Source organism: Corvus brachyrhynchos, unplaced genomic scaffold (assembly GCF_000691975.1).
Source record: "Corvus brachyrhynchos isolate BGI_N302 unplaced genomic scaffold, ASM69197v1 scaffold27, whole genome shotgun sequence".
In the NCBI taxonomy this organism is placed as follows: Eukaryota; Metazoa; Chordata; class Aves; order Passeriformes; family Corvidae; genus Corvus; species Corvus brachyrhynchos.
Window position 1 is genome coordinate 3,108,833 of NW_008239139.1, and position 23,403 is coordinate 3,132,235.

General features: G+C 38.5%; 1 protein-coding gene across 1 annotated transcript in view; it reads right to left on the bottom strand.

Annotated features, from left to right (window-relative positions):
- Nucleotides 1-23,403, bottom strand: part of DGKI (diacylglycerol kinase iota) — a 173,746-nt gene that overhangs the window by 64,665 nt on the left and 85,678 nt on the right. Inside the window, 4 exon segments of the mRNA XM_008638114.2 lie at nucleotides 846-890; nucleotides 2,740-2,819; nucleotides 12,240-12,340; nucleotides 23,156-23,355. Of these exon segments, the coding sequence (XP_008636336.2) occupies nucleotides 846-890; nucleotides 2,740-2,819; nucleotides 12,240-12,340; nucleotides 23,156-23,355 (426 nt within the window).

The following is a 23,403-nucleotide window of genomic DNA, read 5'->3' on the forward strand; positions in this document are numbered from 1 at the left end:
ACTTGCATTGTTATTTCTAGGAAAATGCTATCAACACCATGCAAACCTGTCCTGTGATCCTAAGCACTATGTCAACTGACCATGATTTGTGGCAAGTCTCTGTGCTAATATCAAATAATTTCAGGAGTCAGTAGAGTTAGTCTCAGTTAGTTTACTTCCAATTTACATGCTCTACAATGAATTACTTTAATGAGAGAAATATGTGCTCTTGAATCATACTTCCAACTGAAAAGGCAAGTTCTGTATTACATAAACTGTAGAATAAAGTTGTAAAACACAAAGAGACCAATTTTAAGAACTATCCACCTAAACTAAAACCTATTTATCTCATGCAGAAAACACAAATGTGCTTAGGATGGATTAAAAAAATACCCTGAATATTATGTTAAAGTAAAGGTAGATGTCTGTCCTGTACAGAATTATTAAGAGGTTGGGCCTGCTAAAACACCTTTTTTTTTTTTTTTTCTCAGTGATAGATTTTATTACAACAGGTATGCAATACAACATGTTATTGTTCAGTTTCTCAAACAGAGAAACAATTTTACTTTTGTCATTTGTCCTACAGGACACATTTTCACATTCACTTCAGTGGGCAAAATACTGCTATTGCAATATCACTCACATCATCATGCTGTGCTAGTTTTAAAGGTGAGTCCATCAGGCCTGTCCAAGAGAAAGCAGAACGAGCTTCCAATATTTAAGGGTAAATAAGATAATCAGATAATCAGAAACTCATCTAACATATGGGTCTTTCACCCAAGAACATATGGGTTCGAATGCAAAGAACACCGTTCCCATTTTTAAGCCTCTATTCGTTCTGATACTAAAAGGAAAGCTTATCTTACCTGGTAATGAACTCTCTGTGTAGTAGAAGTTACTGACTGTAGGTCCTAGCAGGAGGATGAAAAACACAGCAGTGATGAAAAAGATTAAAGCAACGACAAGAGCTGTTTGCAGTTCTACCATCTGAAGCAGTTGGGCAAACACAAATCATTTTGCAAGTATTTTTCACTGGTTTTAAGCATATGAAACAAACACCACAGAAAAGCCAAGGAAAGTACACTTGAAGTTAAGATTTGTATGCATTTGGTCCAAAAAGTAGTTTAAAAAATACAGAGATAACACTAATGTATATTTACCATGTTACAAACTCAATTTTTTCCAAGAGAACTATCTAAACTTACAACATCAGCAACAAAAATTAATGAAAATATGTCAAAAATCTGGAAGACATTTTTACAAATATTTCTGGGTGATTAATGCACTAGAGAAAACCACTGACAGTTCTCTCTATTTGAAGACAACCTCACTCCAAGAAGGTCATATCAGAATGATCCTGACATTTAACAGGGTTCGGGAATCTAATTTATTTTAATAGAGATTTTGTCAAATAATTATAGCTCATGACATAGTCTACCAAAGAGCCTGGCCTGCTGGGCATTGCTCTTTGGCAGCATGCAAGTTGACAGAGCCCAGTAAACCTTGGAGTCTCTATTCCCAGCAAATGGGACTGAGCCAAATCAAGCACACACACAAAAAAGTAGTACAAACTCTGCAAAAGGTTGGAGAAACACGGTTCCTCCACATCCACTATGGGTAATTCAACCAGAACACCTAGCTGTGATATAGTTTAGGTATAACCCTTCAGGGTTATACCTAAAACTGCCTGAACTCTGTGTGAAATCACATTTCTAATCTGATGAGATCATCATCATAATTATTTCACTGTAATATTCTGTACTGGATACGTCAAATATGCACCACCTTACAATATGGTTTTATGTCTGATAATACTAGTCACACCCAAGGTCTGAATGTCCAGAAATGCATTTGATGAAGGGAATTCTGGCTGAAATGGAAAGAAGCGAAATCCTGAAGTGAGATGCTCATATTCAGACTGCAAGTGCAGAGTTCCAAAATCTATGGGAAGTCAACGGCTCCCAAAGAGTTCAATTGAAGGGATGAGATTCCTAGTTCGTACATAAACTAGACCAACAATTTATAAATTGTTATAAATGTAAATATATAAATTGCTTGTAAGTGCAATGTCCTCAGGCTTGTAAATGTTCTTGAAAGCTATCACTAAGAGATTAAAAAAATCAGAGACAATACATTAATGAAAACCATTAGTTTTATCACTAAAGGCATTCACACTTAAAATGATTTGGGCAATGAACCACTTGGAGTCTGCATTTCCCAGACTGTATTGTAGAATGAACTCTCATGAGGCAAGGTATTCGAGAATAAGAGCAACGCTATTGTTAGCTGCATGAACACCCATTTCTGTGTCTTTGAAAATATCTAGTTGATATTTGCTGTGTTTAGTGGTGTCCCAGATTGCTCCATGACAGTATTAAAGAATGACATTTGCATAATTAGACCCACTCAACTACCACAATGTTTATCCTTGCATAACACACTTTCTAATCCATAATTTATGTAATTTCAATAAGGGATATGGAAAGTCCTAGTATTCCATTGTGAATCAAGCAGAAGTAAACACACCCACCCACTTCAATTCAGTTTTCATTTAAAAGGAATCAGTATGATTTTTAATTTTCTATTTAGGGAACATTTTTCAGTACTTTTTTATTACCATATCTTAATTCTAGAAATTTGGTTTCAACGGTAGGCAAATTGCAATACTCTTGATACATGGTTGTAGCAATTATTAGACTCAGAACTGAAAGAAGCATAAAATAGATTAGTAAATTATATCTGAATTCACAAAAGCCTCACCTCTTGTAGACGGTCAATGTACATACGACAAGTCTCCAAGTCACAGTCTCCTCGTACAACTATGATTCCTAGGGGAATGGCTGAAAAAATCAAAAACAAAGAAAAATCTCTTTAACTGAAGTCTCTTGGACTGTAACAGACTTGTGATGGGCTCCAATTTTGTTTTTTAATAACCTCATGAAAGTTTGCTATTATCTAAATCTTAACAGTTATTTAAAAGCAGGAGCATATTATCCATCATTAGTTTCACCCATTTATAATTATCAAATATTTCATTTTCAACTGGCTTTCATGGTTTCATGAAAGAAGCTAAAACATATTCAGTTAAATTATGTACTTCATTTTCAGATCTGAACATCAAATATTATCTGCAAAACAAAGGAACATACCCCATAACAAGAGTTTGGGGGGGCACCCTTATACATTGAAATAAGGGTGATATTTCATTCTCAGAACTCAAATTCTACAGATTTAAAGCAATGATAGTCACAGCCTGATTTCAGGGAAAACTATCCAACAGCAGGTTATTTGGATGTAAGGCTGCTCTAAAATAAAAACAGGCATTATTCCATCTACACAGAGAATTGACACATCTCCATATTTAGTCAGACAGAAAAAAGAGATAACTTGTGAAAATACAGAAAAAAATTCCCTCCAGGTTAGGGCAAAATTTTTAATAATGGGAGATTGAGGTTTCTACAGTCATTCTGTTCTTGCTGCCAAAAAGAGTGCAAAACAAATTCACAAAAAGAAAAATAAATAATGAAGAATCCAATAAAAGGGAAAAAAATTACTCCACAAGAAAAGCACCAAGAGAGCTACCTACTAAGACCTCATTAAATAAAAAGAAAACAAGTGAAAACTCTTGAGTACCGGATTTTATAAAACTGAATCACTGAATTAAGTTCTTTTTTTCTCCCTGAAGGGTCTTTAATCAAAGAATGGCCAAAAGATTTATGGGAGCAGTGGGAAAGATATTTAAACCCTCACATGAAATATTCCAGAAGGAGAACAAAATATCAATTCATAAACAATTTTGATAACTGGATAATGAACAGCAACATAAAATCACCAAGGTTTCTGAGATAAACAGAAAAAACACCTGTACTGCAACCCTTCCTGCTGCTGAAAAGAAGTTGTCTAAGAGGGAGAGATATTTAAATACTGACAAGCTCTTCATTCTGACAAGAGAACAGGACAGTGCTAAAAGATGTTGGGGAACAGAGCTCTGTTTTTCTGGACCACCGGGACTTGAAGCACAAAGAGGAGCTCAGCAGCTTCCAGGGAGAAGACCTGGGGAGCACCTACTGCAGTCAAGGTCGCTGTGGACCTCAGAGGCCAGCACAGGGCTCAGCAATGCTGCCAGAACTGTGTTTGGAAAGCAAATTGAACAGCAGAAGAGCTGTGGACCCAGGAAAACAGGAAGCAGGGGGAAAAGTGCTGGAGCAAGAAACAATAACACAAAGAAGGAATAGGCAGGAAGGAAGAGCTCACACATCTCCTGAAATAACATTGACATCCAAAAGTGATGACAATCCCCCTGCACATTTTCAGAAGGGCAAGGTGGAAACAGGTCTTATGGAGACCTCCCAGATTCTTTCATTACAGAACAGAGACTGAGAGACAAACGAGTGGAAGGAGGGTCAGAAAAAGGGTTTCCTTCATGTGCTCTAGTGCTCTGGGTTACAGACTGATTCTCTTTGCTTAGCATTTATTATTGCTTAACCTGCTTTGGCAGGAGCCCCTTAAGCTCTTTGCAGAGAGTTCTTAATGGCTATCTAGTTTCAATTGAGCAGATCCCTTTGCAGCCCTTTCTGAAAAAAGTGTTTGCTAAGTTCATTTATAGCACTAAAAACTGAATTGCAGCAGACACGGCTACATCTCCAATAGCTACAGAGCACTAGGGAGTTACAGCACAGGCTCACAGACTATTATCACAGATTTTGTCTCTCTTCTGTATCCTTAATGGGGACTAAAGCTTTGAGCTGACAAGACAACACAGACAACAGAATTGGAATCCTTAACTACCACCATTCCTGACAGCCCAAAGGAGAAGGACCTTAAAACATTTGTTATTCTAGGGAAATCCACCAAAATGTCTAAAAAGAAAAAACTAGCATGCAATAGATATCTTTGTGGTGATACTTTATGGGTCTCATCTAATGATTGAAGAAGTAGTGATTCACAGCTTTAATTAAATTATGTCATACAGGCTCATAGTGGTCAAAAAACAGTTCTGAAACTCTGGGCTGTGTGACTTTGCTCTTAAAAAAATGGTGCTGCCTTAACTGTTTGGAAATTGTGAATTAGAATGATCTATGGTTTTTGGGGTCAATGGCTAGCTAAGGGATTATGTGTGAGATGGGTCTCAAGTGGTTCCATTCCATATAGTTCATGCCCTTTGAAAAACCTTTGAAGTCATTACTGGATAACACTACAGTATATGCTAAAATGTTGTTTTCCAATTTTTGTTGTTGTTGTTTGTTTGTTTGTGGTTTGGTTGGTTCCTTTTGCAAGATGCATTTGGCTTTCAGCTAGGAAAATGTTGAGAGCCCTCATTTTTATCATTAACCACAATAAGCAATCAAAATGCACCGCACAGTCAAGACTTGCAAAGTGCTTCACAATAGTTTCTGTTCTAAAACAAAAGCAAATGCTTCGTGATTGATAATGGGATAAAAACTATGGGGTTGCTGTTCATTCTACAAATAGTGCAACACCATGCAATAGAGGCAAAATTAGTTAATTTATGATAAATCAGTTAAAGACCAAGCCAACGTTGTAGCAGTCAGTAAACATTGTGGACACTTTCATCCAGGACTAAAGGAGCCTCTGCATTTGCTATGTGGATGAGGATGTGGACAGCACAGAGCTGTGCTGAGGGGCTCAGGATTACTGGATATGCCAGGTGAGAGGTGGGAGGGCAAATATTTACATTAAGAGCATGGGCACTACAAAGCGACTTTCCACGTACCCACACACTGTCCACTCCTGTGAACACATGGATAAACCCACACATGTGAATATGCCAAAAATAAGGAATAGTCTCAGATCATGAGCCAAGCCACAGCATTCAAGTGCCAGATATTTTTCTCCTGAGGCGCCTGCTCTTCTGGCCACTTGCATCCAGCTGCCAGTTCCTTTGTGCTCCCTGAATGATTATAAAGGACTTTGTCCAGGCAGCTGCGATGAGCAGCAGTGCAAGAACCCTGGGAAATGAGACAGGCAGACAATTGCTTCATAATCTGAACCAGTACTGCAGAAAGGTTTTTGTTCCTAGCAACACTAACCAAAACCAAGTATCAGCAGGAGGAGGGTTGGGTAGATGCAGCAGTATGGCTTGAGTGGTGTTCTAATTAACTGCAAGATTAGGAGTGATTTCCTACATCCTCATGAAATTAGCTATGGAATTTATAAGCAACAAACAAATCTTCCACCTATTAAGTGCCCATCATGCTAAATACCTAGAGCTAGTGAACTCTATAATAGTTTTGAGGACACAAATGAAGGAAGTCCAAATATATATATTATAAAATTCAATTAACTCCCCTGTTTATTGTTATGAAAGAATTCAATTTGTGATCTTAATACCATGACTAACCCACTCAAATCCCAAACAAAGCAGCCTCAAGACAAATCATTACAGTAGATGCGAATGCCAGGAAAACTCGTTCTGATTCTGACATACCTCAGGGGACTGGGGAGATTAGACATTGGACTGTAAATGTTTAATGTAACAAATAAAGGATCCTCACTACTGAATATGTCATAAGAATGTCATTTTCCTGAGGGGCCTCCACCAGTATTACGAATATGAAGGAGCAAGTAAATTCTTGGTAGAGAATTATAAAATATTCAGACATTTATATTAAGAGGTTTGGCTTTCCCCAGTATGGTTTTAATAACATTGAGTTTGTGACAAAGGATTTTCTTGCCACACAAATCTAAGCCATGTGCCTCTTCAGATCCCTTCTGCTTGTTATACTGAGAAAACCCAATTCTTCCTAGGTTCATTTGTTACCAGTTTTTTTAGTCCACTTGCAAAATCCTCACATACAAGGAGGTAAAACACAGTGCAGGTTATCGGATTAAACCAGACCATGTTTGAAAAAGCAGTCATCCCCTCCAGTCTCTCAGTGACTTCTCCAATACCTTGCCACAAAAGGGAAGAAGCTGCCCAAGTCAAAGGAAGAGAGAACCTGTGCCAAACACCACACAAAAAGGAACAGACTACAGAAAAAAAAAATTGAAGAGCTGGGAATGCGTATTGGGACTAAGAGCCGACAGTAGAGATCTGGATAAACAAGGAATAAGTATTTATGGTTAAGAAGAAGAACGGGAACCTGAGCTGTGAGGTCTGCAGAGACAGACTAAGACAGGCAGGAAGGATGTGCGTGGGATGAGTTATCCAAAGGGGACAACCAGGACTGAAATAGTAAGAGGAAATCAAATCAGAAAAGCGCTAATGAAACACGCAAGTAGAATACGGACACAAAAGCCTCACAGAAAAGCCTATCCAAGAAAGATAAACTACGGTATGATTTCCTGGAAAGTTTGAAAAGGAACTTAATATTCTTGCTTCTCCCCACTCCTCTAAGGTAAATATAAATTTGTACATATTTGGAATACTGCCCATCTCTTCTAGTTTAACGAAGATGGCAAACTTACAATGACAATTTCCCACTAGCTCAAAAGGCAGAGGACTGTACTGAATACGCCCTGTGAGGTGTCAAGACAAAGTAGATTTAGATTAGATATTAGGAAGAAATTCTTTACAGTGAGAGTGGCAAGACACTGGAATGGGTTGCCCAGAGAAGTGGTAGATGTCCCATCCCTGGGAGAGTTCAAGGTCAGGGGCTTGGAGCAGCATGGTCTAGTGGAAGGAGTCCCTGCCCATGACAGTGGGTTGGAAACAGAAGATTTTTAAAGATCCCTTCCCACTCAAATCATTGTATGATTCTATCATTTTATGATTCTATGATACGAAATTTCAATGGTTTGGGTTTACTCCTTCCCCCAGCCTCAGGCAATAACAATTTCCAATATTTAACTCACTACTGATTTCTAATCCTCTTGCTTTCATTTTGCTGTGTGGTTTTAAGCAATCTATCCAACCCCTCTCAGCTTCAGGTCTTACTAAACCAGTGTAATGAAGAAATGCCTAAATTAGCTAATGTGTACACAACACATATTGACAAAACAAAGTTGCTAGAGCAAGGCACTGACTTCTAAGCAGAGTGAAGGCAATGTTGTCTTTTATGGAGCTTCTAACATGTGCCCTAAGAGATCTCCTGACAAATAAATGCCCATTGGTGTTTCCTTTACAGGATGAAAGAGAAGGTTTATAGCTGCACAACCTGTCTCATCTAAATCCATCCAGCTCAAAGTTGCTCCCCAATATGAGCACATTTCCTTCGTGGCTCATCAGGAAGTCTTCTGCTCCCTGCTGCCTTTTACATTATATATTCAGGATATAAATACCAAGTCCTAAGTGCTGACCTTTTCTTACTTAGCTAGTTCATAATCACATGAACTAGTCTCCAAATTACCTTCACCTGTCACATCCCTAAGTTTTAGAGAGTCAGAATGCCTTTGAGAGATCAAGGATTCTAAGTGCATTTCTGGTATGAGGAAGCTACAGTATCACTGTACACGTACACATCACAATAACTCACAAGCTTGTCACTCCATGTACCCCCATGCATCTGATAAGAACTCCTAGGATGACCCCAAAACCCTCAAGTAATCCACAGATATTAGAGACACGTGCGTTATAGACATTTAGCTATTCAAAGAGACAAGAATTCGAGGTTAAGATCCCATCATGTTAAAGCATCATGCACACACACAGAGCAAGGAGACTGCACAGGAAAGGATTGTTAGGTTACAGACAGTCCAATTGTTATACAAATGGAACTAAACTTTCTTTTAAAATTCCTTCAGAAGCTAGTGTGCTATTTTATTCTAGAGAACATATGGAACAGTTGCCTCTGTGTAAAAGAAACTGTGAGAAACCAGAGCTGATACAGGGCTGAGAGTTATTTCTGATACTCTCATCACTGCAGTCAGGTATGATTCCTCCTTAACCTTAGTGGTATTGAGCAAGCTAAGATTATTCTCCATGGCTAGGGCACACAGAAGTTGAGGGCAGTATGGGCTGATGTACCCTATTAAAAAATCCTACAACTGTTCAGTTACTGCTTAGGGTGAGTTACTTCACTGATACATTTTTATGGTGCAAATCTGAAATGGTGTTGCTGGGATGGACTAAGAAGTATTGAAGATCACTAGGTCACTAGCTAGATTATGTTTGGTTTATTTGTTGCTAATTTTTTTTTTTAACATAATTAGTTTCTGCATGTGCCTCCATTGTCAGGAAATTCTTAGTTATATTGGAAAGAAGAAAACACGGTGTCACACAGAAAGATTTTGCTGTTTTAAAAATAATTCAGTTGTTCACCCAGAGTTCTGCATTGGCTCACACTTTCCTGCTATAACAGGAAGCCAGAGAGAGTGCACACAACATAAGCAGGCAAGAGACAGAATTAAATTCTGTCCACCTAAAAACATCCGTCCAGCTCGCTTTGTAAGACAATCTTAGTTATGGTCATTGTAATGTACAACTGTCATATTGGCCAGAGATGGTGAAGCTTGTGACTAAGGTGACAAGTGCTTAGGACATGAATAAGGAGGTGTTAGAAAAGACAACTACATTTGCAGTGAAGAGCATTACAACTTAAATAAAATGCCAACATATATCCCTTTCTTAAAATGCTGCATTGGAAGCATTCATCCCTCCTCACTGAAGGATCAATAAGCATCCTCTGTACCACCATTAATCATCCCCTGCACAATACTGAGAGGCTGACAGGAGAAAAGAAGGAGCAAGGGGAGGGAAGAAAGGGACAATTCAGAAACAGCATCTTGGTTAAATGCCAGCTGCATTGACAAGAAAAGTAGAAAACAGAAGGAGAATGAGCTAAGGACAACCATGCTCTTCAAAGGACAAAATGACATTCTTTAATCGTTCTGGAAGCTTTCAAAATGAGATGTCTACCTCCAGCAGAGTGAAGATAAATCTTCATGGAACAGTTTGTACCATGAGCTCCTCTATGTCGGGAAGTGCTATCTTAGGTGAAACAGTTGATAGATTCAAATCAGTACTTCAAGCAAACAAGGGGAGTTAAATGTATTTACTGTGAGTTAAAATGATCCAGGTTATTAGACTGAGGTCAGAGCTTTCAAAACTGTATTATGGAGACATGTAACATGCAAAAACCATAATAGCTTCTTTGCTATTTTTCCTTCAGGGATAACTCCTTATTAACCAGCTTCCTTTTCCTGTTCAGATTGCAAGAGATTCTGCTTTGTTCTCAAATTATTTAGGGAGGTAGAAGTGCTTTTAATCCTTGTGGATGGAGAATGGATATTAAGCATAGCATTCTGGAATTCAGTTGTAGGTATTCTGCCAAAGCCTGAACAAGTATGTAAACTTGGTCTCCTGCAAGCATCTAGTGAGACATCCATACACACAAGAGCTACAGTCCTGCTGCAGGAAACCAGCACCTCTTCAGTAACAACTCCCCAGTAAAAGAGACATTTTAAGTTATAGAACCAGAGAAGTATTCTTGTGACCACCAGTGTATAGTGCAAGTTACATGTCCTCTCACAGGACATTCCTAGTAACTGCAAAGGCTAAGGTGAAGTATCTTTTCTGGTTTCTAAACTTTAGGATGATGGGAAAATTTGCTTTCTCATATTCTTATGTAAAAACAGTAGTGCACAAGCATTAGTGAGACAGTTCAAAGAGGACTGGTAGGAAAAACAACACAATGAAAAATATCTGGGGAGAATAGTCCAGTACAGCTACGTTATATTATCAAGCTGGCCATGCATTAACTACAAAGAGACAAAAGGGTTTTATTGTGAATGACCCACCAATGTCCAAAAGCAATTATTTTAACTCTTGATGAACAAACATCTGTTTTTTGAATGATAACCTCTTAAGCACACTCCTAGTAAGTGATCAAATACGTATAAAATCTAAAACTAAGATGTTAGATCAGTCGCTGGCATTTTCTTATAATGTTATCATTACGTATCTTGGCAAGTGACAAATAACATAGATACACAATTACCACTGCAGTGACAATAGTGTAAGAAATTGTATAATTTGTGTCAGAATATGTAATGGCTCCTAAGGACATAATATATGCTAACTACAGACACAGAAAATTTACATCCACAGTAAGGATGGATGAGGATAGTTCTCCTCAGATGTGAATTTCTCAAATGAACCAAGTTGTTTCTGACAGTGTTGGAGAGTTGTGTGTTGAATGTGGCCTGAAATCTACTCAATTTCAAACTCTCAATTTAAACTTGAGGCAAATTCTCATCCAGTGAGGAATAATCCTGATCCTGTTAAAATTTTTCTCAGTCCAGTGAAGAAGACTTTGATTGCTTTAAATATGACCAAAATCCACTAACAGGAACCTCAGTTAAGGCTGTCAAGACCTATATTAAAATTTAAGCCGTTTCAATTCTTTTGTTGTAAGGAGAGATGGTAGAATGAGGAGGGGTGGAACTAGAAGAGTGAAATGGAAACAGTTTAACTATCTTCCAACAATAAGATAAGCAAACCAATTAAAAGGATTGCCATCCTATAATTACCAGAGCACTCTGTATTGCAGAGGGAACCGAAGCTTTGTTGCACAACAGTCATGCTTATAATTTAATATGAATAATGAGCCAGATGCATAACAAGACTATTAAATTGTTATCACAAGCAGCCCTGTCCCACATTGATTAATGACTCTGTGTGTCACCAAGAAAAGGAACTCCGTTTTTAAGTGCAGATTGTCATCATCAATGTTGCCAAAGCAACCACTGTCTGCTTTTGACTTACCCCTGAACACGGCAATTAAACCATTACACAAGGAAACAAAACAGTGATTATTCTCTGAAATGGAAGACTGAAGGCTGGTAAAAAATAACAGTGTAGGGAAGCCAGATTTGTTCCCTGAGATAAATGTACCTGTGCAAGAACCATGCTCCAGGTCAGTGCACATTCTCAATTTCAAATATATCATGGTCTCCCACTCAGTTTGAAATCTGATGTTAATCACAAAATCTGGTACAGTTCTATATACTAGAAAGCCAGCAGAACCAACAGAAAAACATAAGCAAAAAAATACCCTGTGTGAAAACCACTTATTTTACAGTAAATAAAATCAGAGGTCACAGACATAGTTAAATAAGAAAGCAGGTGGAATCTCTATACATGATCTTTATAGGGGTTATTTATATAGACAGAACACATTTGTACATATGCACATACAGATGAGTGTACTCCCTACATTACTCATCCAAAAATGTATGCTTGCCTCTGTGTTTGGGGTTTTTTTGTTGTTATTTTTGGGGTAGGAGTTGTTTTGGTCAAGGTAAGATTTGTACAGAATGTTCTACCAAAAGCTGCTACAATCTGGCTACTTCCAACTTACAAGCTTCACGGAGTTTTTCCTTGTCGTAATGTAGCCCCTCGTATTCCTGTAAATTGATCTTGTTCACTCTGATCCGCAGGCGATCTGGGATGGAATGAGGGCTGCAAGAAAAGAAGAAAGTTTCTTAGACAAATTGTTCCCTAGAAGAGTGAAGGAAAACACGATGTGAAGGGATTTCAATCTTCTCTGAAAGAAGAAGAACAAGCCTCTTCAAAACTGGGCCAAGTCCCCACAGGCCTATTCCTGCATTTAAAATTATGACTTTCTACTGCACAAAAGCATAGACATTACACCTTAAATAATAAGCAAGATCAAGAATCCCTTTTGTTGCTTGTGTGTAAAGATTTTTCTGAGTTCTTACACCCCTATGCAGCTACCCCCCCCTTCTCCAGTTCGACTTTGTGTACATTCTTAGAGGCCTACCACAGCCAGCAGATCTGCCACCTTGAATTTCAAGACATGGAAAGATACTTCTTGGGAAGTATCTCAGGACAACCATTCCTCTGCCCATCAGAGCATCCACACCACATTACTGAAGGATCCTGATCCAGCATGTCTTGTCTTAGAAACAGTCAACAAAAATGTGGCTAACAACCAGATTTCTAATATTGTAAGTCTAGTACTCAGAACCCAGGAGGACTTTTAAAAGCAAGTAGCTGTATGCTAACATCATTTTTACAGATTTTGGTCTGATTTAGATACCTCAACTAGTGATAATTTTGAAAGACTCAATAGGTCAGTATCTAGAAACTTAAGTGTTCATATATTTCTAGAAATTTGTCCAGAAAAGCTTTTTTTTTCATTTCACACTAATTCTTACCTTAATATAACCTATTATATGATTTTTTTAAGTTTTGCTGGATGCTATGCAAATTAACTTAGCCCCATTTGCATTTTCCACTTCTGAAGAAAGATAGACGACCTGTGTATTATAATGCACATAGCAAATGCCTGTTCTATAGGAACTCAGCCCCAGGTCAGTTAAAAGCAATGATTACTCATTCCGTGCTTTCACCAAAAGACTGTCTATATTTTCTGTTTTAATTCTGTTAGTAACAGGACTCTGCCTACAGTAATATTGACTAATACACACTGCCTTTTGAAAGCCATAATGCTGTGTACTACCATAAATATACAGGTTTGCTTCTCTCTTCACCTCAATTTTAAACTATTTGACCTACAGCATTTGCACTGCTAGTGCAGTACAAGGCACATCTCACAAGCATTACCTGTGTTACCTCATTTCTAAGCACTGGTTCAAATGTGAATTTTCTTCATCAATTAATCAGTGGTAGACTTACCACAACAGGCCTCATTTCAACTCATTATCTCAGTGAATAACCTGAATATCTCATGAAAGCAGGAGAGGAAAGACAGCGAAACAGGATGACCTCATGCCAACATCTGCCAAACCTTGGCTAACTGCCTCCCCTCAACCTACCTGTGAGAACCTGAGGATAGTGTTTGGACACCAAGGGGAGAGAAAGACAACACTGACTTCTGTAGATATGCTGACTCACTACCTATTGCCAGGCAAGGAAGAAAAACAAATGTTATTTCCTAGCTTGAAGCTGATGGCAACCTATTGCATACACAGTATCACCTTCTGAGTCAAATTAGTCCTCTCACCTGCAAAGAAGTGAGCCAGCTCAAGGGAGAAAAATATCCAAAATGAAGAGCAAATCTAGAATATATTTGTTTTTCCAGGAGCCACACACACACTCTCCAAAATTATCTTTTAATTAGAAAATGTTTAAGAGGATACTTCCCATGCTTTTGCAAAAAGTATAATTTTTGGTATATAGGCACATCGTATATCTCTGACTTTGCTTCTGCAGGAGCAGCAAGCAGGCCATCTTAAGTGTGATGTATTTTCTGAGGAGAAATAGGAGCAGGTCCAGTGTAGGAGGGCAATCAGCTGCCAAGTACCAGAGTTTGATATTCTGTTCCGCCCTCCTCTCACACCATTTTTATAAAGACAGGCTAAAACTACTACATAAACAGGTTGTGTGCTAAAACATACAACTGGAAAGAAACAGAACTTGGCCTCTTGTCCACTTGAAAAGTTTAGCTGTCCTAGTCAAAAAAAACGTAGCCTTGGAAACAGTAGCTTTCTATAGAAAATAAACTATTATCAGAAATAACAATGCCAAGAGGTCCTTTCTACAGGGCAGAGATTTATACATGCAGCCAGGTCCAGTCACAAGTAGCATATTTGTTATACAAGTAGGCATGTACACATTCCTAAAAATGTGTGTATATTGACACATGCACAAAAGAGACATTTATTCAGTAACTGAAGCTTGTTTTGTTCATCAGTTCTTTGCAAACACCCTTTTCCTCTTAGAATAGTCATTGGCTGACACATTTTGTCACTAAATTTTATTACCTATTCAAAATAAATTTGATTCTAAAACTCACTATTTGAATATTCATTTCTTGTGCTATCAGACTAGCAATTGACACCAGAGTATATTGTCCTCATCAGTCAAACTAATTAACTCATTCATTCACAGAACTCTATTTAATGCAGCTGAGCAAAATACTTCCACTATCAACGCTTCTGTAGTCTCCATAGACACTGCATAATAATCCATATTATTATACAAATCGATCAGTTTGTCTTTGTTCAGACATACTCAGTACATGCAGAAACCAGAAAGATTAAATACATAAGCATGTCCATGTAAAAGCAAATAACAGGGTGATGAATGTCACCGAAAACAAACACTAGTACAGTATTAATAGAAACAGATGTCTCTGAATACTGTGTAAAACAACTTGCTCAGCCACAACGAGAGGAAGAAAAGCTTTCCACATATAGTAACAATTTATAAATAAATTTGGGGATATTTCTGTGCTTTAATTCAACCCAAAATATTTAAATTACTTGTCTACTATTTTTTGAATGGTGTATTACACAGTCAACAAAATGTATTTGAAAGTATGGATGAATGAATTCCATTACCTCCTAAAGAATCTAATTAAGATCCTCATTCCAAAAACACATCAATCCACAGAATTAAATACTAAATGTCATTTGCCTCATGAGGATGTAAATAAAGATTTGGGTCAACTAAACCATTCTGTTTGTTCATGTTATTATTTATAAGGATTTCATTTAAACATAAACCCTAAATACGAATCTTCTCCAAGATCTTTCACCTAGAAAATACACTCAGTTTTTGCTGAAGTTGTGACTTCCTCCTCTCACCCCTATTGATCATCCAGCAACAAGTGAGAGGATGCCAGACAGCTCACTTGGAGCACAGCTGGTTTTCCTAGAAAACATGCTCCTGCCTCCAGGGACCCAGGGAACAACAGGGGCAGAGCGAGCTTGGGTCCTGCCCAAGTCTGGCACTCCTGCACAGCAGCCGGTTACACTTCTGCCATGCCACCAGGCTGATTCAGCTGGGAAGACAGACCTGTAAATTATAAATACCCCAATCCCTATATCAGTTATTTATGAACCATTTCTTATGCTTCATGTCTCCGTAGAGAAAGGAATAATAAGAACAAACAGTCCAACAAGTGTACAGAATCCAGTGACAAATTTCTGATAGATCTTCAATAATACAGCCTCCACCATCCTACACACAAACAGATTTTAACACAATTCAGTAAACAGAAAAGGAAATCTACTTCCCCCCATACAACAAATACTCGAGTAAAAAAAAAAAATCAGTCTTTTAGGGAATGTTTGCAGTGACAATGAATGATTATTGAATTACCTGTCTCCTAGAGAAGAAATAAACATGAAAAATTAATTAAATGTTCCAGTGTTTAGAACAATTGGAAAGAGGAAAGTTGTAGCCAGAAGACAAAAAGAAATTCACCTTCCTCTCAAGATCACATTGACAAAGCTTGGAAATGGTACATTAAAAATACGTTTCTGACAGCATCTATCTATTTAAATCATAAGAACTGCCACAACAGATCAGACTCATCCAGTCTCTTCTATGGATGAATTTCAGGGTTTCACAAAAGTTCACTATTATTTTAAGGTAAAGCTCTTGCTAAGCTCTTTATCTAAACAAATAACTTTAAAATTATAAGCCCTACCACGTATTTTTTTTTTTCTTTCATTTGAGAATCTGAGCTAGATGAGCAGCCATGTCATGGAATGCTGGGCAAAAGGGCAGTCCCTTTGGGTGGGAGAAGCACTGGAAAGGAAAGGTAAACCTCATAGTTGAGATAAGGATTTCATAAGGGAACAAAATTATGTACTAATAATAAATATGGCAGTAATAATAATAATTGTAATGATAAGTGGAGGGTAGAGAGAGTAACAAACCTGAAAGAAAAAAGTGATGCACAATGCAATTGCTTAACACCCAGCCCATTCCCAAAGAGGGGTCAGACCCCTCCCAGGTAACTCCTCCAGTTTACATACTGGGCACGACCTTCTCTGGTGTGAAATATCCCTTTGGCCAGTTTGTGTCAGCTGACCTGGCCTCACACCCTCCCAGCTTTGAGTGCAGCTCCTCAGCAGCAGTGTATGAGACACTGAAAAGTCCTTTACTTGGGATAAACACTACTTAGCAACAGCCAAAACATTATATTTTCCATAAATCCAAAGAACAGCTCTGTACCAGCTACTAGGGAGAAAATCAGCCATGACCCAGCCAAAACCAGGACATAAGTGTTATCCCAGATAAGCCAGGTTAACCCAACTGTAGTAAATTCTTTGGCACTTTCTTATCTCACAATTGCTTCAGCAAACACACTTTGCTTTGTAGAGGCCACACCCACACAGACATTTAAAATACAGACACTTAAAGTACAAACACATACTAAAGTTCCCAGTAGAATCCTGGTACTTGCTTTTCTTCTCCTGCATGCTAACTGTGATTCTCTCACACTTTACAAGCACAGTGGATTCTCCAGTAGTAATAATCCCACTAAACAGAATTACAGAATTTTTTGGGTTGGAAGGGACCTTAAGGATCACCCAGTTCCAACTCCTCTGCCATGAGCAGGGACACTTTTCACAAGACCAGGTTGTTCAAAGCCCCACCCAACCTGGCTTTGAACACCTCCGGGGATCGGGCACCCACAACCTCTCTGGACAACCTGTTCCAGTACCTGACTGTAAAGAATTTCTTCCTAATATCTGATCTAATCCTACTCTCTTACAGGCTGAAATGATTCCACTTTTTATTACATGCTCTCGTAAATGGTCCCTTTCCATATTTCTTGTAGGCTCCCGTCAGGCACCAGAAGGCCACAATGAGGTCACCCCAAAGCCTTCTCTTCTCCAGGCTGAACAATCCCAATTCCCTCAGCCTTTCCTCATAGGAGATGTGCTCCATTGCTCTAATTGCCTGAACTCACCCCAACAGGTCGATGTCCTTCCCATGGTGGGGACTGGAGACCTGGAGCGGGATGCAGCACTCCAGTGGGGTCTCACAAGAGCAGAAGAGAGGGGCAGAATCACCTCCCTTGACCTGCTGGCCATGCTCCTTTTGATGCAGCCCAGGATATGGTTGGCTTTCTGGGCTGCCAGAGCACATGGGACAGCTCATGTTCAGAAACCCACATACTAAACAGGAAAAACTGATAAAGAAAGGATGAGACTCAATTCCCTATAAATCATGTTTCATAAAAAAATGAGAAGATGTCTATAAGCATTTTCATCCTTAACTTTGCATTTGGAAAATAGCTCACTTTCTACCACTTTCTCCCTTACACCTTGTCTCCTACTGTTCTTTATTAGACTCTCCTCTTGTAGACAGTAACCATATTCAGCCTGAGAAAGTTGATTCTGTCTCTATAAGCAAAAATATTATTTTCTATTACCCTTTTGTTATTCACACAGGTTTTATAGACATTCTCTGCCACATAAACTCCATAAAGGAATAGGATTTACCAATACAGTGATATTTGTATTTTCATTTATGCAGATTTTGTAATTGAAAAAATAATTACAGCCTACCCACAGTGTTTATTCCACTTGTAGAAGGGCTGTAGGAGTTACACAAGTAAATTATGTTTTATTTTTCAATGGTAATTTTTTCAGCATTCCTTTGCATCAATCACATAAGACAAACTTACTCTCACATGTGCATCTTCTCATCTCTGAACATAAAGCTGGAAAATGTAAGTCTTTACCTTCCTTTTAAAAGAGCCTCAAAAATACAACACTTATATTTAATTACACACCTTGTACAAACATTTGCAATAGATCACACTACAGTTCTACTGTCCCTGCAAAAAACACCATATGATCCTAATAAATTGGCTACCCCAAATTCCCATGCATTTCTTGCCACAGAAATCCTGACATTTACCTAAGATAAGCTATATCCATCCAGGTCTCAGTAGGATCTGCCCTGCTGTTCAGTACTAACTGGAACTCAGTCTGCTTCTATGTTGTTCAACAACAAAACAAGGGCATGTTTGAATCTCAAAGCCATCATAATCCAAATCAAATTTCCCTGTTACCTCATGGGTTCTTATTTTAATTTGCCAGACATAATAATTGGCAGCCCCAGTGCAGCAGCATATTTAATCTATTTTTACAGATTTTAAGATAGAAAACATCTTTGACTTTCAAATTAGTTTGGGGATTGCAAGTCTTTCTCTCCCTGCTTTATCCTGACAGTTGATTATCAAACGGGACATTAAAATGAACTGCATCAAAACTCGGAGGTCATTTTCCAAGGGATATCCCTGAGCTTGGATATAGTACTTATTCTCCCAGACACACAGCTCAGTGTTCTGTGTAAGAAATAAGGGTTACCCCAACTTTTTTCTAGAGGCTGCTTTAGATGTTGAGTTGGTGAGACAAGTTGGTTTCATTACTTTATGCTCCTCATAAAGGAGCATAAAGGACTGTGACAGTAATTTAGTGTACCCAAATAGGACCCAGGAATAAGGCACACCAAACTGGAAATCTTACCTTGTTTGCAAAATAACAATGAAGTATTGCAGATTTCTGAAATTTCACAGAATCACAGAATGGCTGAAGTTGGAACAGACCTCTGGAGGTGATCTGGTGTAAACTCCTGCTCAAGCAGGACCACCTAGCACAGGCTGTCCAGGACCAGGTCCAGGACCAGGTCCAGTGTCTTGAATATCACTAAAGACAGATATTCTGAAACCTCTCTTACCAATCTGTGAGAGTGCTCTGTCAACCTTATAACAAAAAGTATTTTTCCTCGTGTTCAGAGGAAACCTCCTGTGTTGGATTGAAAAGATCTCATCTCAGTTCTTTCCAGGAATGGTGCCTGGCATTTAACTTCAGATCTGCCTGTTGCTATGGATGTCTGGGGAGCTGGCTCATGGCTGAACCTGGTCACCATCACCAGATATGTCCTGCTCACACTACTTGGCTACTACAGAACCGTGCCCTTCCTGGCAAGAGCCTGCACCCATCAGTCGTGCTGTCACCTAATCTCCCTCTTCCCATTTGTCACTGGATTTTACTGCCTCATCTCTTGGCTGAATGACACAGGGTAATAACAAAAGGCTGTGGAACTTATAGGATAGAAAAAAGCCAGATACTCACACAGTGAAGGAATCAGGGGGAGCCGAGACTCTCCTCAGGTCAGCAGACTGCACTTTATGGATACTATAAGGCAGCAGGAAATGAGTGGCCAGGAGAAAAACAGCACACAGTGAGGACAGACAAGAAAAAATGGTGAGAGAAAGAGAGAAGGAGTGGAGGAGAAGAAAGAAAGACACACAACCTTTAAACAGAAACAAAAGGAATGTGTCACATAAAAGTTGAATGAAGGGACATGCAGAGCTCTGAGCTCACACTAGGAAGCCAAAGGCAACTGAAGACATGCAAATGGAGAAAATCACTGCTATGTGGCACACAGGTGTTTTCCAAAGACACAAGTAAGGACCAGTGACAAGCTCGGCATATAAGTATACAAGTAGGACAAGGGACCCCGGAATTTCTTCCACAGGCACTGAAAAATTTCAAAGCAAAACAGACTTTGGAAGCAGGTCCAAAAAGGCAAACATCAAAGCTGAGATCCAGATGGATAGAATTGGCTCCAAGGGTTGACCATCTCTAATTACCGTTTAAGAAAAAATACCCTTACTGGAGATTATGTATCCACAATGACAAATTGTTGTTTCCATTCTTTTTTCTCATACTTTAGGTAAACTTGCATTTTATATACAGTGACTCCCAATATTAATTCACCTTTAGTGTTAATATCCAAATGGTGCCCTTCTTTTTCTCAGGTGTATAGAATTTTTTTCATCTAAAAGCCCTTCCCTCTTTTTCCTCTTCCATTTGGCAGGACATTTTGCAATTCATAAAGTGTTCATTAACTGAAATTTACTGGGGGATATACTACGCAGGAGTTTCTAATCAGAAAATTATTCCTGGAAAAGCTGAACCAGAGTTTCTCTTCTTATTCCCCATCATTTTTGGTATAGCTCACAACAACCACTTTCTTGGCTCGATCACAGAAAACTGAGCTATACGCTGTCTCTTTCACATGCTACCATGATCAATAGTGGGGAACAGGAATGAGAACTTAGGCAACAAGGGTTTCAAGGAGAAAAAACCCCACCCCCCAGAACAAAGATGTTTGGGACAAAAAAATACAGAAACAGTGTAAATCTCCTTCAAATTAGGTCTTTTTCTAATCACTCCCACTTCTTATCTGGCAACAATATCAAAGCTGATAATAATAACAACTCTGCATTTCTGTGACCAAGATAATTTTCTAATTGCTTTCCTGGCAAGGAGCTCAAGAAGAGCTGCCTAGTAACTAAGGATAGCTCCAGACCCACTTACTTATCTCACACATCTAACGTTCAAATTATAGTCATAAATAACCCCTTAATCTATCATGTTCAATCCCATACAAGGCTTTCTGGGAGATTCCAACAGAACAAGGAGTTATATCCTAGATATCAAGTTAAGAAAAATAGATAAACATATTTAATTACAAATTTCTTCACTTGTGCAATACTACCAATCAGCATGACAACTTCTTACAATACTAATATCTTAGATTTTAACCTTTAACATGCCATTTACTTTTTAACACACCATGAGATTCAACTCCTCTGACCTTCGCTTTCAATGCTTCAGAGTGAAGTACATACACAGATAGATATAGAAATAGATGTAAATATATACACACACAGTTTCTGATATGTGAAGCTGAGACTCCAGCTCCTGACAGATCATTTGCATTTTCCCAAGACACAGATCTGCAGAAAAATGCCTCAGCCAAATCAAAGGACTGTGACAGTAATTTAGTGTACCATGGCACATTTAAATAAAGTTAAACCACAAAGAATATCCCCCTGACAATTCGCATATAGTACAAATCTGTATTTCCCTACCATACTTTAAATTCAGATCTAAAAGTCCAAACCTAACCATGCTAATTATCAGTTTGAAATACCATGAATTTTCTTTTTACGTTTGCATAAATCTCCTTCAGTGCAGGAAAAGATGTCCCAGGATTGCCTTTTGCTTTATTCTAGCTTTCACAAATGACTGAAGAGTAGTGGTTGGGTGAAATTGGGCACTGCTGCCCGCAGTCAAGAGTCTGCCATTCTCTGCTCCAGAAAGATGAGCATACTTTATATATTTTCTAGACAAATAGAAATTGCACATCAGAGAAATGGGCTTCTACTGAAAATAAAAGCATTAGTCTCAGTAAGAGAACAGAGTGCTAAATTGAACAAGAACATGTTGAAAGTAACCAGGGTGGCTTTGATTACATGAATAGATTGACAGCCAGGGGATGACAAAAAAACTCTTAAGGGCTGGAGTCAAAGTTTGAAGTAAAGCAATATCTTTCACTAGATACACAGCTGTATGGGAGACAACTTTTCAGATAGCTAAAAGAAAAGATGTGCCTAAGACCTTGTCCTTTTTTTCCCCATTTATATGAGTTAGTCTAGTGAAAGGTACTCCATCTCTTCACAGAACTTGCCTCACCATTACAATTGCAACAGCAAAATTCCCCACCCATTTCCTGAGAAATATTAAAGCCCTTGGTGCATGAGTGTTTGAATTAAATGAATCTTAATAACTTTAGGTTGTTAGTTCAGTATCTTTGGATAAGGGAGAGACTGTTTTGCTTCACATTTAGAATACTTGATGAAAAACAGCCAAGTCCCTTGCATCACTCATTTTAGCAGCAATAAAGACCTATACAAGGATTACAGTTAATACCCTCTACAAAATAATCTAAATGACTTTATTAGATGGACATTTTCATAGGTCAAAATTTGACCATTTAGGTGTCTTCTAATTAAAATATCCCTGAAGTGCTTGTAAAGGTTGAATCATGGAAATGAATGTTAGTCCTAAGTATTCCTCTTCACAAGCTACTAGTTTCCAATCTTCTTAGCTTTTCTCTAGTCATATTTACAAAACACATTACTCATTTGGGTTTCTATACTGGAGAAAGATTTCCTACAAAGTACAAAGGGTTCTTTCGGGACATTCAGGTATTTCTCCATAAACTCTGCCAGGCAGCATGCGCTCACAACAGAGACTGAAATATGTCCTGATTAGTTCTTGATTGTGGCAATTTCTTACAGGGTCTTCAATGCAGCTTAAAAAGCAGATCAATAAAGCTGAGAAACTAAATCAAAAAAAACTTCAAGGGCAAATGGCATACATATGCAGAACTGTCAGAAGCCAAGGGGTACACTGCCAAGCCTGCAGAAACCTCTCTAAATAAATAAATACATGACAGAAAGATACAACACCAGTCTAAAAGCAAGACAGAGGTAACTCAGAAGGTAAAGAGTAAAAGAAAGTCAGATAAGTATTTACAATAGAGTGAAAAGGGACTTCAGAAGATGTGATTTTTTTAAATTTATTTTTCAAATGCGCTGCAAGTCCAGTACATGCAAAATCCATGACCGAAAATGCTGCCTCACACGGGCCTCCTGCCACTAGGACATGCACATATGCAACTCACTCATTCAACAAAGGCATAGACGTTCTCCTCTTGCTTTTCTGCACCATGTTGGCTTGGTTCCTTAGGGAGATCCGGATGAGTGAGGGAGCCAACCGACAGGGTTCACCATCCACTTGCATGGGGATAGACTTGTACGTCAAAAGCGTCACCTCCCGGCACTGGTGCAACCTCTCTCCATGACCGCCCACCTGGAGAGCAGCCTGCAAAAAACAAACAAACAAAAAACACAAACAAACAAAACACCAAGC